Source organism: Mastomys coucha, unplaced genomic scaffold, assembly GCF_008632895.1.
Source record: "Mastomys coucha isolate ucsf_1 unplaced genomic scaffold, UCSF_Mcou_1 pScaffold5, whole genome shotgun sequence".
Lineage (NCBI taxonomy): Eukaryota > Metazoa > Chordata > Mammalia > Rodentia > Muridae > Mastomys > Mastomys coucha.
Genome location: NW_022196911.1, coordinates 116,323,192 through 116,335,602, shown reverse-complemented (window position 1 = coordinate 116,335,602; position 12,411 = coordinate 116,323,192). Strand labels below are relative to the sequence as shown.

At 47.3% G+C, this 12,411-nt stretch overlaps 1 protein-coding gene and 1 long non-coding RNA gene across 2 annotated transcripts in view; one reads left to right on the top strand and one right to left on the bottom strand.

The window, feature by feature from the left end:
• Rptor (regulatory associated protein of MTOR complex 1) overlaps window positions 1-12,411 on the bottom strand; it is a 301,156-nt gene that overhangs the window by 150,657 nt on the left and 138,088 nt on the right. Inside the window, exon 6 of the mRNA XM_031352079.1 lies at window positions 4,310-4,485. Within this exon, the coding sequence (XP_031207939.1) occupies window positions 4,310-4,485 (176 nt within the window). The remainder of the gene's footprint in view (window positions 1-4,309; window positions 4,486-12,411) is intronic.
• Window positions 3,795-5,305, top strand: LOC116077505. Its single transcript, XR_004113258.1, has 2 exons — window positions 3,795-4,078; window positions 5,078-5,305. It is a non-coding gene; the product is annotated as an uncharacterized LOC116077505 (long non-coding RNA).

Below are 12,411 nucleotides of genomic sequence, written 5' to 3'. Positions count from 1 at the left end.
ATATATATATATATATATATATGTATATAAACAAGTGGGCAGGAGAGAGGGCTTCGCTGTAGAGAGGGCACAGGCTTTCCCAGAGGACCCAAGTTCAATCCCAGTGCCCAGGTCAGGTGGCTCACAACCTCCTGAAACTCCAGCTCCAAGGAGATCTCACCACGTCTTCTGGCACATACACACCTGAGTGCACATACATGAATGCATACACAGACATGCATACATACAAAGATGTACTCTGTCTTAGTTAATTCTCAACTGCAGTGACCAAAAGACCATAATCAAAGGCAATTTATCAAAGAAATCAGGGTTCAGGTTTCCCGAGTCCTTGACCAGCATGGAAGGGAGCATGGCGAAAGCGGGCAGGCTTGGTGCTGGAGCAGTTTGATCCACAACTGCATGGCAAAGTAAGTTACCTGGGAACAGCCTGAGCTTCTGCAACCTCAGAGCCCACCCACAGTGACACACCTCCTCCAACAAGGCCACACCTTCTATTCCTTCCCTAACAGTTCCACCAACTGTAGACAAAGTATTCAAGCATATGAATCAGACATCATAGAACCTAAATGAGATCTCAGCACTGAAGTGGGACACAGGAGCTCCAAAGACTCCTCAGAGGACAGACGGTTCAATACTACCAAAATGATAAAGATCTCATGCTTACTGAAGCAACATCTACCGATTCCGAGCTTAGCAGTCTTCCAGAGACAACATAAAGGGTCACTACAGTATCTGAAACAAGACACGATGGCAGAGAGCCCCACACCTTCCTGCCACAGGATGCTCGCTGGGGCCATTGTGCTGGGGCGGAAGGAGCAGAGCTGACGCTGCTGCAAACATCTTCAACACTGCACAGTTAGCACTTAATCTCCCAGAGACTCAGTGGCTTAACTGGAATGGAGGAATTCCTGACCGCACTCCAACCCCAAATAATGCTGTCATTTTCATTAATAGACAGCAGAACTGTATGCTGCATGGTGCAGTAGGCATCAATCTCCTTTACAGCGGGTCTCAAAGCAAACAACCCTCTGAGTCAGAGCTTCCAGCAGCACACACATATGCCCACAGTAAATTTAAAATGGTATTATGCCATTCAATCAAAGAAAGAAACAGCTAAAGGGAAACAATATGTATTTTGGATGCTTACACTATACTGATATATACGGGAAGCAAGGCAATTGCTTACAGAGAATATTACAATTGTTAACTTAAGAATTACTGAAGTCAGTTTTGGAAATAAGAAAGAGGCAAATTTCCCGAGACAAAAAATGAAAACAAAAAAATCGGCACAACGTCTTTGATAAGTGCTTCTTCATCAGATAAGAACTGTCGATACACCTTCCGACAGCTGCCTCTGTATCCATAGAGCACAGCTGCACCTGGACTGTCTGCCAAGCAGGTGGGCGTTCTTCAGCAACCTCTCATATATAGTGAAGACAGTAGTTTTCAATATTATCAACGAAAGGAGGGAGGGAAAGTCCTGAGCTTTCTTCCCTAGGTCGCTCGCTGTCCTCAATGTGACTGTCATTTTGCAGCCTAATCTTGGTTTCATGTTTCTGCAGCAGAAGCTGGCAAACTACAATTTACAGATCACACCCGGCCTAGTGCTTATTTTTGTAAATAATATTTGTGAAGCCCAGCCACACCCGCCTGTCACATCTGGTCCCTGCTCCTTTATCCTGCAACAACAGAGCTGGGGCTTCTAATCAAAGAGCTGGGGTTACTCAGGAACTGACCCTTCTGATACTACGAGAGCAACTCTGAACTAGCCTACCGCTATCTTCACAATGCTAAGCCCTAAAACCGCACACTATTTTGTGAAAATACTGAGAGTGTGATGAGAGATGATGGGGGTAAAGTTGACATCTGATATCCTTTGAAGATAAAAATGTTGGTTTCTCCATCCCATTTGGTACTTTTTATTAATTCTCAGCAAAGATATATTCAATTTTTATTAGAAAATACAAAACTGCTGGGCGGTGGTGGTATACAACTTTAATTCCAGCACTTGGGAGGCAGAGGCAGGCGGATTTCTGAGTTCGAGGCCAGCCTGGTCTACAGAGTAAGTGCTAGGACAGGCAGGGCTATACAGAGAAACCCTGTCTCAAAAAAAAAAAAAAAAAAAAAGTACAATAAAAAAAAAAAAACTAATTCTAAAGACATGGGTAAGTACCAAATGAAAAACTATCTTCCCTTTCCTATCAGACTCACTGCAGGGCCTCCCTGAGCTCACAGCGCTCCCTGCCTGAGCGGGTTCTGAGTTGCGGTGCTCAGGCGCTGGTGTGAGGCCCACTCTCCCGAGCTACAGCGCAGTGGTTCCAAAGTCCACGCTATGGAAGCTGTGTCAACTTGGGTCTTACTGCATTTCCTACTAAAGCTTACTGCTTACTTAAACTTAACTATGTCCTCAGTCCAAAAAGGATTTCGGGCACCTAAGCAACAACATGCTTTTTGGGTAGCCCATTCTCTGCTCGGCAGCAGGGTGTTGAGCCCGGAGAGCTGCCCAGTCCTATGGTCGTAACCCTTGTCGTGTGGAGTCGAGGGCAGTGCAGGACAGGTGCAATGAGGACTGACTGCCTTGGGTCTGGCACAGGCACTAGGGCAGTGTCAGGCTCTGTGGGTGCTTGTGTCTACTGCTGCTCACCTCTCCTTGCACATCTAATCCCTGCCTAGAGAACTGCATAAAGGACTTAGTCTGCAACAGCATACACAGTGCCACGACAGAGCAGGCGCCCTGGCCCATTCTTGGACCCAGAAAGCACTCAGAAAAGCTGGGGAGTCTCAAGGCAGAGGTGAAAGTGGTCACGTGCCTCTGTAGAGTCCACAGTGGCCTGGCAGCTCTGACACACAGCCACTCCATAGCTTCCTGCTTGTTCTACCAGATATGATCACACCCTACCGAGGACTGACGGTCTTGCTCGTCATTACCTGGATCATGTTCTTAAATACAGTTCTCCAGGAATTCCACACATACACACTTTGGGCTATCCCTCAGTCCTGGGTGGTAAAGTCCTTCAGTGACCCTACAGCCTAACAAAGCCCATCCAATGGCCATAACTATCTCCCCTGAAGCTCTGTAGCCTGGTGGAGCAGACTGGCTCATTCTTCTGGGTGGTCTGGCAGTGTACACCAGTCTGGGTACTCTCTGTTCCTCTTAATCCCTGCCATGGGAACATTCCACTTCCACTGCCAGCTGCTATGAGGAACACTTGGTTATACACGGTCTAGAGGAATACGTCTGCCCCCTAAACCACAGCAGCTTCTGGTACCATGAATCCATTCAGTTCTTGGTTACGAATTACTTTCAAGTGTACATATTTTCTCTATCTTGCATAAAGTGCCTGTTTTAAAAGGCCATGTACCCTCTCCTCTGCAGGAAGACAAGGATTCTGAGGCAACAAGCCTCTCTGCATACCTGCCCGTTAATGGTCAGCTTAGCCTCACTCTAGACCAGCTGGAGTAGCTTGTTTGCTTGCAGGAAGTGGATCGAGTGTATATGGGAGTGACTGCTAGGCCCACTGCAGTCTGTGGGCAGTCACTCCTAAACCTCCCAGGGATTGGGCACCAAGCTCAGATGGGAGAACAGCAATGTTCCTGTGCACTGATAAATCCAAAGGCCTCACTGCTGTCACAATCCGAGGTCTACACCTCTCTATAGTTTCTCTGAGTTTGGGGAAGGATCTGAAAACTGAGGCTGGGCTGCCAAGCTGACATGATAAAGACCCCAGTGGGCATCTCACAAAGGGTGCAGTGTGTAGCACAGCTTTATGGCTCTCACCCGAACCCTCCAGATGGTTGTGAGGCTACTGCAGCATCCAGGCTCTTCGTCAGCATAAAGGAAAAGTGGGTGCTAAAGACTAGCAAGGCAGTGTGGCTAGCTGAGCACACACTACCTGCTGAGTATGCCAGCAGCCGGGGTTCACACGCACATTTCCATGGAGTGTTCCCCAGGACTCAGAGAGCTGTCGTGCTGAAGGAGCTCTTTTCACTGCTAAGAATGAACTCAGACTTCCTTCAAGCAGAAACTGTCGTGACTTCTTTCATACTGCCTTCCCCTACCCAATGAAGGGGCCTGCTGGTGAGTCTAAGCACTACCCCTGGCTATGTCTCCATAGTGAGCAAAGATGTGACCTTGGACACCACAAACAATAAACTGCATATGACCAGATCCAGGGAAAGAGCACCATCCACTCTCAGAATACACACAAATACCTAGGTCCCGTGACATCAAAACACACAGGGCACACTGTTGTGACCAGAATAATGCCTCAGGCCCCTGGGACGGAGACCTGGACTATGGGACACTTACCAGCGCAGGGCAATCTTGATGGGAGTAGTGAGGCAGGATGTGAACAGGTCGGCTGGGAGGTCAGGGATCATGGGCAGGAGCTCATGTGCCTCACAGGCTGCCAGCTGGATGCAGTTTTTCATTGAGGGAGGCAAGGGCATCTGGGCAAGTGGATGGTTTGGGTTAATCGCAGCTACCTACAGGAGGACACAGAAGGACAGTGGCTTAGCAGGCACTCCTGGAGGGGACACTGGGCATCCAAAAGAACAACAGGGCACCAGCAGAACTGGCTCTGCCCCTGACAAAGCTTTCCTCTGTAGCCTCCAATACCCGTGGTGGTACAGGACCACCCTGCCTACCCTTTCATGCTAACTTATTTAGGCTAAACATTCAGTCCCTAATCTATCATAACATTATTTTGGAGGGTTTAAAGGCATGGGAAGATGACCAGATACATACAACATCAGTACTAAAAAGATATCCGATTCAAGCAGAATAAGAATGTGCCTGCCACCATCACAGAGACAAAAGGAAGGATGCAGAGTATGTGCACAGTAAGGTGCATTAGGTGGTGGTTTTCCGTGTACACCTGATTTCTCTAATCTAAAAAAAAAAAAAAAAAAAGTGTACTTATTTCATAAAGGAGATAAGGAGGGAAGCACATGCTTGGTACTTTCCTTAGCGATCTGGTGGGGCAAGAGCCCTCCTAGACTAAGGCTACTCTCAAACTATCCCTCCACCCCCTCCACTATTCTTCTAAGTTTTATCTCCATTTTAAAACATCTCCAGCAATCAGAAAACAAGCTTTGAAGACCATGACTGTGAGCTTAGCACTCAAGAGGCTGCGAAGGGAGAACTGCTTGGGGTTCAAGGCTACCCTGGACTACAGATGATGTACCTACCCACCTGTTGTGACTGGTTTGAGGACTTTTCTTCTAGAGCAGGGGTTCTAACCCTTCCTAACTCTGCAACCCTTTAATAAACTTCCTCACGTTGTTATGCTCTCCAACCATAAAATCTTGTTGCTACTTCTTAACTGTAATTTTGCTACTCTTATGAGTCATAATGGAAACACCTTACATGCAGGACACCTAATATGTGACCCTTGCATGGGTCAGGACCCACAGGTTGAGAAGCACTGCTCTAGACAGTCTCGTGTCTAGCCAGGCACCAGTGACACCGAGGTTCGAGGCAGCACGCTCTGCACCTTTTATGTGTGATCCACACAGCTGTGCTGACTCCTGGACATACAATGTTAACATTTCACTGTCCATATGGCAGCTGTGGCATCTTCAAATCCTCAAATGGTGGGTGTTAAAGGCATATTTTACCAAAAACTCCTTCTTCTACAGAAATGTTAATCCCGAAGTCAAACTTCAGACACTCACATACACAACTATAAAATGATATAAGCCACTTAATAAAAACATCAGTTTTTAGAGAAGTACATGATAAATTCTATAAAACATAAACTATTCCATGTTAAATACTTAATGTTTTGCATTAGTCAGAATCAAACCCAGGCTATTATATACATGCTGGGTAGGCACTCTCTGGCTAAGCTATACCCTGGCCACACAGGAACTATTTCAAATGTACACTTCAGAGTTCAGTGGCTTGAATAATATTACCAAGGTTTTCTCGAGGCAGAGAGAAGGAAGTCAAAATCACATGTAAAATAATGTTCTGTGTTCTGACTGTGTAAGCTAAGATAAGATAGGCAAAGATTGGGGGCTGTAGAGATGGCTCCGCAGTTAAGAGCATTGACTGCTCTTCCTAAGGTCCTGTCCTGAGTTCAATTCCCAGCAACCACATGGTAGCTAAAAGCCATCTTTAATAGGATCTGATGCCCTCTTCTGGTGTCTCTGAAGACAACTACAGTGTACTCACATACATAAAATAAATAAATATCTTTTTAAAAAAAAGTAAGGACAAGAAAATTAAAAAGGGGGGGGGCTGGAGAGATGGCTCAGCAGTTAAGAACACTGACTGCACTTCCAAAGGTCCTGAGTTCAATTCCCAGAAACCACATGGTGGCTCACAAACATCTGTAATGGGACCCGATGCCCTCTTCTAGTGTCTGAAGACAGTGACAGTGTACTCACATACATAAAATAAATAATTCTTAAAAAAAAAAAAAAAAAAAAAAAAGAAAAGATAGGCAAAAACATAATTGTGAACAGGAAATTGGCTTCTAGGTCTCATGTTGGGCCAGGTGAGAGCCCTGGAGCCTGCAGAGGTGTCAGACCACAGCCTCATGGACAGGCACTCGGGAGCAGTAGAGCTTGTTGCAAGAAGGGCTCTCCAGCAGCCAGCCTGGTGAAAAGGGGCTGGGAGGGAGCAGAGACAATGGCCTCTGCACCTGCGTAGGATCCAGGAAGGCAGCAGAGGCAAGGGAAGTCCTCAAGTGTGGATCCAAGTCTTGGAGACGTCTGTAAATGGGAGCCACTGTAAGTAGGAAGGAATGGCCAGAGACCTATAGTCTAAATTCACTTCTCTATTTTCCTTTTCAAAAAGAGCCCCTATGGGGAGCTGGTCTGTGAGCAAGGGAAGGTCTGGACGTGGGCAGTGGTGAGCCACATTTAGGAGCAGAAAGTAATTGAGCCTCAGATGCATTCTGTGAACCCAGCACCCATGAGCTGCATGTAGTATATAGATAGGATAGTTCTGCCTCAGTGATAATTAAACTCAGTAACATTTTTCTTTAAAAAAAAAAAAATCAAAATTTAAGGCAAAGGATTTAACCAATGAACAACTCTTTTAGATTTGTTAATGCAGGAATTAAAAAACTGATTTACACATGAGTTTTATCCCATATATTATTTTAGTTTTAATTTCTTATCTAAGACATTGGCCCTTTGGGCTGGGCAGTGGTGGCACACGCCTTTAATCCCAGCGCTTGGGAGGCAGAGGCAGGCGGATTTCTGAGTTTGAGGCCAGCCTGGTCTACAGAGTGAGTTCCAGGACAGCCAGAGCTACACAGAGAAGCCCTGTCTCGAAAAAAAAAAAAAAAAAAAAAAAAAAAAAAAAAAGACATTGGCCCTTTAATCAAAGTAATCCTTCAGAAGGCAGCATGCATATAAGACTCATTACTAGGCAGTCAGGCCTAGTATGGAGTGTCCAGACAGCTCCTGAAGGACTAAGGGAGCCCCACCTCTGCCAGGGGATTCCTTCTAAGGAACTGCGAGGCTCAGGCACCAGAACAATCTTTAGATATAATTCACTGCAACCAGCTCCAGAGAAGACACCTGCTCCATCTCCTGCACCATGGCACTGTGGGGTGGGGACGTTCCAGCTCCTGGGCAAGGCCAGGCACCTCCTAGTCATGTTCCACTCTGGAGGGCACAAACCACTTTTCAGGGTAGTACCCACATTTCTTGTTTTTAAACCAGTCACTGAAATAGCACCGTCCTGGCCTTTCCACACAATGAGGGACAACTTTTAACAAGGTGAGACACCCCTAAGTTCAAGAGTCTTACGAGGTGACATTTTGAGTAGTTGTACCTTAAGACAGCTCTTTTCTGTGGTGAGCAGTGCCTCATTCCATAGGCCAGTTAGAGAGCTGGCCAGAGATTAGAGAGAGCTGAGCTGGGTGGGGCTCATGCTACTCACCTGGCTTCATTAATATTCAGAGGTCTAAGGGGACACAGTAAAGATAGCATGTTGAAGCAGACTTTTAAGACACAAGTCACATAACTGTAGGCACCCAATCATCAATAACAACTTAACCAAGTGGTTTGCATGCTCTGAGACTCTGAAATCTTGGCTAAGGAGGCAGAAGTAACTTCTGGTGGACAGCAACTCAGTGATGTCCTCCAATGGGCTCCTAGAGCCTGGTTCAGTCACAGTTTCTCACGATTATTTTGAGCTTACCCGCCAATGAACCGTCCATTATTTTAAAGCCACTTAGCTGCTGGCAGTTTCAGCTTCTAAACGCTCTCAAACCATTCTACAACTCAGTGAACACATTAATTAGAAATGATAAGCAAATTTCACTTCCAACCATACTTGAATTGAATCAACAACTAAAGAGAAGGAAACATGGGAGGCTCTGCAGCAGTGTGCGTAAGAAGACATTAAGGGCAGCGAGCACCCATTCCATCAGGAGCTTACCAGCTTCTGGAGGACAGCTCAGGGTCACAATCCCCTGAGAAGAGAGGTGTCCAGGTGCCACTGTCCAGGCTTGTCATACTGTACAGTGGCACTCAGCATACAGTGGTTTCTTCTGTGTGAGGCACAGCATAACATCCACAATCACAATTGCCTTCTGGTTAGAGCTGGGAGTTCCTGGAGGCCACAACACAGAACATGTACCAGAAGGCATGGCCACCTGGACACAACAGCATGCTGATCTGAAGTCTGCTTCTGGTGACTTGTTCTAGGTTCTAGGTCCAGGGGACAGCATGCTTACTGTCTCAGGCTGTCCAAAAAGCCTGGCTTCATGTCAAGTTCCTCCTTTCCACCTCTGTACACAGGACCTGTCTACACTCTGAGTTTAGGGAGTCATCCTTTTTCTGCCATGCCTTTCTTGCCATTCACAGCATGCTCATGTGTCCTCTGATGGTCTGAATGAGCCCACTGTCCCCTCTGAGCACATGTGTTACCTTGTGTCCTAGAGTAGCTTATGGGGCTCGTGCTTCCCTGTCAGCCAGAAGCCATCTTTCTTTGGCTTGTGAACCAGTAGAGCCTATGTCTTGAGCTTCCGAGCAGAGGACCTGGTAAAGCTCTGGATACTTGCTCCCCATCATTGGCAAAACCCTACTTTGACAAAATTCTACTGCGTGACAGGAACTGAGGGAGAGGGAGCACTGAAGGACACGTGACAGTTAAAGGTGAGGGAGTGCTCTCCTCAATCCTCAGGACAGTTTAACACTTACTCGCTCTCTGCTAAGATGCACATGGACCTGCACAGCAGTGCTGCTGCACAGCAGGAAGTGTCTGCACGCGTGGCAAGCACCAGTGCATTATGGGTGTGCTCTCCATGTGTGTGTAATGCGCATGTATGTACACCTGTTCCTCCTATGTGAATCTGGGTTGTTTTTACTTTCCTCCAGTGGCAGCTTCTCTGTCACCTGATGTCTTTCTCTCTCTGGTGACCACTATGCACACTTTCTCCCCATGTTTTGGCCACTGTTCCCTCTCACACCAACTTGAAGACCACCTTCACAAACAACTTCTCCATGTTCTTCTCTCTGCTGGCTTATTCCATCAACACAAGCCCATGTGATAAAAATGCACATAAACAAAATAAAGATTTAAAAAAGCCAACAAAGAAATGAGCCCCTTCCCCCATATTCTACACCTCCTAAAGCTCCCTGCCTTCCTCCTCTCCCTGAACATTCTTCATGGGCATCATCGGCCCGCATTTCCCATTCTCGATCTGGCACTGGCGTGACCCTGCTAATCCCAGGACCCATAGCCTGGACAATCTCCTCATCCCTTACCTCCCATGGCCTGTCACAGCGAGCCATCAGCAGGAATTGTTTTCTTCCCAGCCTACCTGCTCTGTTACTTCTAGGCTGACATCACAGAGAACTTCATGGTGTCCTGGCCTCACTTCTTCAGAATGACACACTCTGTGGCTTTGGTCGACTCGGGGACCTGTCCATACTTCCAGAGCCAATTGAGTCTCCTAAGAAAGAGACTTAGAACTCTTCCCTCTCCCTTGCCTAACCAGTTCTCTTTACACTGCTCCTTCTCCCTCTACTCACACTGTCGAAGGAACTAGACCTAGGGCTTCTTGCTAACTGGGAAGCACTCTACCACGAAGATATCCCCCAGCCCTCACCTCTAATTCTCTTTGTCTCTTATCTCTTACACCTAATTCATAAGCAAACTGGTCTTGCTTTCAGAATCTGAGGTACATAAACCACCACTGCTGCTACTACTAAGTCCAAGCACCATCGCCTCCAGGCATGGACACCTGGACTGACGTTACGGCCGGCTCCACTCAGCACCTATACAGAACCACACACAGCCAATGGAGTGATGTTTTTCTTTGTTAACTAGCACATTTTAGCTGGGTGCCCACCACAGGCCAGGCATTATGCTGGATGGCATACTGCCCTCTGCACCTAGCCCCCAGTGGTCCCCTCACTCTCAAAATCTCTAAGAGCCAGTGTGCCTCTATGCAGTAACTGAATGTCAAGCAGCAGCAGCCCAGTCGCCTTCCACAGGTCAGGTCCCTAGTGAATAGTTCCCACCCTGAACACACAATGGCCAAGTTCATCTCTTTTCACTCATAAGTATGAGAAACGGTAAGATCACAAGCCAAAAGTGAAAAATCAAAATCAACCAAAATAAAATAACCATACAGTGGCTCATTTCTCTGCTGTCTACAAATGATTAGCCATGGTAGTAGAGAAAAATAATGGAGGACCTAAAGTATATCTTGCAGGACAGAGACAGGCAGGGCATCAGTGCCACACAGCACCAGACCCACAGATCCCTGGGCTGGTCCATGACTGTCACAAGGCAAGTGCCCAGAGGACACAGTCACCAAGAAGCTTGCCTTTGAAAGGTAACTTAAGGATGACTCAATCTGTGGCACTCAAAGTGTCTGCCACCTAATACCAGCACTTTGGGAAATAAGGCAACTAGATTACCATGGGTGAGAGGCCAGCCTGGGCTAAACCATGCTCCAGGCTCCACGCTGGTCATGCTGCGGCTTTAGCAAGGGACTCTGACATTTTAAAACATCAACTCCTCAGTCTGTGGTATATATACTTTGAGAACAGTATGATGACCGCGACATCAGTTATTCTTGTTCAAATTCCTAGTTACAGTGATCAAGATATGAGAACATATACTCCTGTTCACAAATAAGATGCCCAAGTGGAAAGCAAAGAAGATAGATAGGTCATCATCTACACCGAATGATGCTGCAGAACCTGGCCTGTTGTCTGCCAGGAGAAAGAGTTCATGTGCTACAGGATTAGACCTCGTGACAATGTCAGAAAGGAGCACAGCATGCAGGAAGCTGCATGGGAAAAGCCTTGCAATACGTCAGCAGCAGAGGAGAAAACATCAGAACTGGGGCTAAACTGGCATAAGGCTCTTCCTCCAACACAGTGCTTCTCTTTATCCTCAAACTCCAGCCAAGCACACCAAAGACTGTCTGTGTGCTGGCCTTGAACCCACCCTGAAGGTGTTCAGGATGGCATCCTCCTGGAACAAAGCTGAGTGCAGTGGTCTCTGCAGCGCAAAACAGAAACTACAGAGACCATGGCACTGACAATCTACTCACAACGTGGCTGTTCTAGCTTACAGTCAGCCCGAGGGTGCACATCAGGGCTGAACACATTCCTTCCCTGAGTTTTATCTAGATGATGGCAGGAGTCCCTTCAGATTCCTGACATGGCTTCGATGTGGCCAAATTTTCAGGAACATCTCCAGTGAGGTAGCGAGAGTAGATTTAGGGTAAAGACAGCTTGTAGCAGGGGCTAAAGAGGAAGAACAATGAATGACCTGTGCATGTAATGTGGCTGTCACTCTTGTGAGGTAATCCAAGGCCATTCCCAACTCCAGTCTCCCTTAGCAGCCTAGCCCACAGGTCCAGAGAAAAGCCTACATTTGTTTTCTAATGCAAGAGGCAGAAGGAGAAAGCACTGACCCTCCTCCCCCCAGACAAAGAAGAACTGCCTGGAGCTGCGGTGGGCAGGCTGCAGTCAGGAGTACAGAGCAGCAACAGAGGACCAGGACAGGAGGAAGAAGCTGGTGCCCCCCCCCCGCCAACCCCCCCCCTCGCAGGCAGGATTCAAGGAGTAAATTATTCACCTTAGAGATCTTATTAGTGAAAAGGATAGACAGTAATCTGTCTAAAATTGTGAGTTTTCCAATTGTGAGTTTTCATTGCATCAGCTTTCCAAACACAAATGTTTGGGGCCCAGGGAAGACTGCTGCCTGCCATACATCCTCCTGGGCTTGCTTGGCACCTGCCTGGGTTGCTGTTGGAGAAGAGGTGAGTGTAGAACACAGGAGTGCCTGGAGCTGCAGACAGCTAAGGCAGTCGAGGGCAGGGTAGCCGAGGGCAGGCGGAGGGCTCAGCAGTGGGGGAAGGCTAGTGCAGAAGGAAGGAGGCTATCTCCAGGAACAGCAGACGGCAATCAGTTGGGCCATGCCCA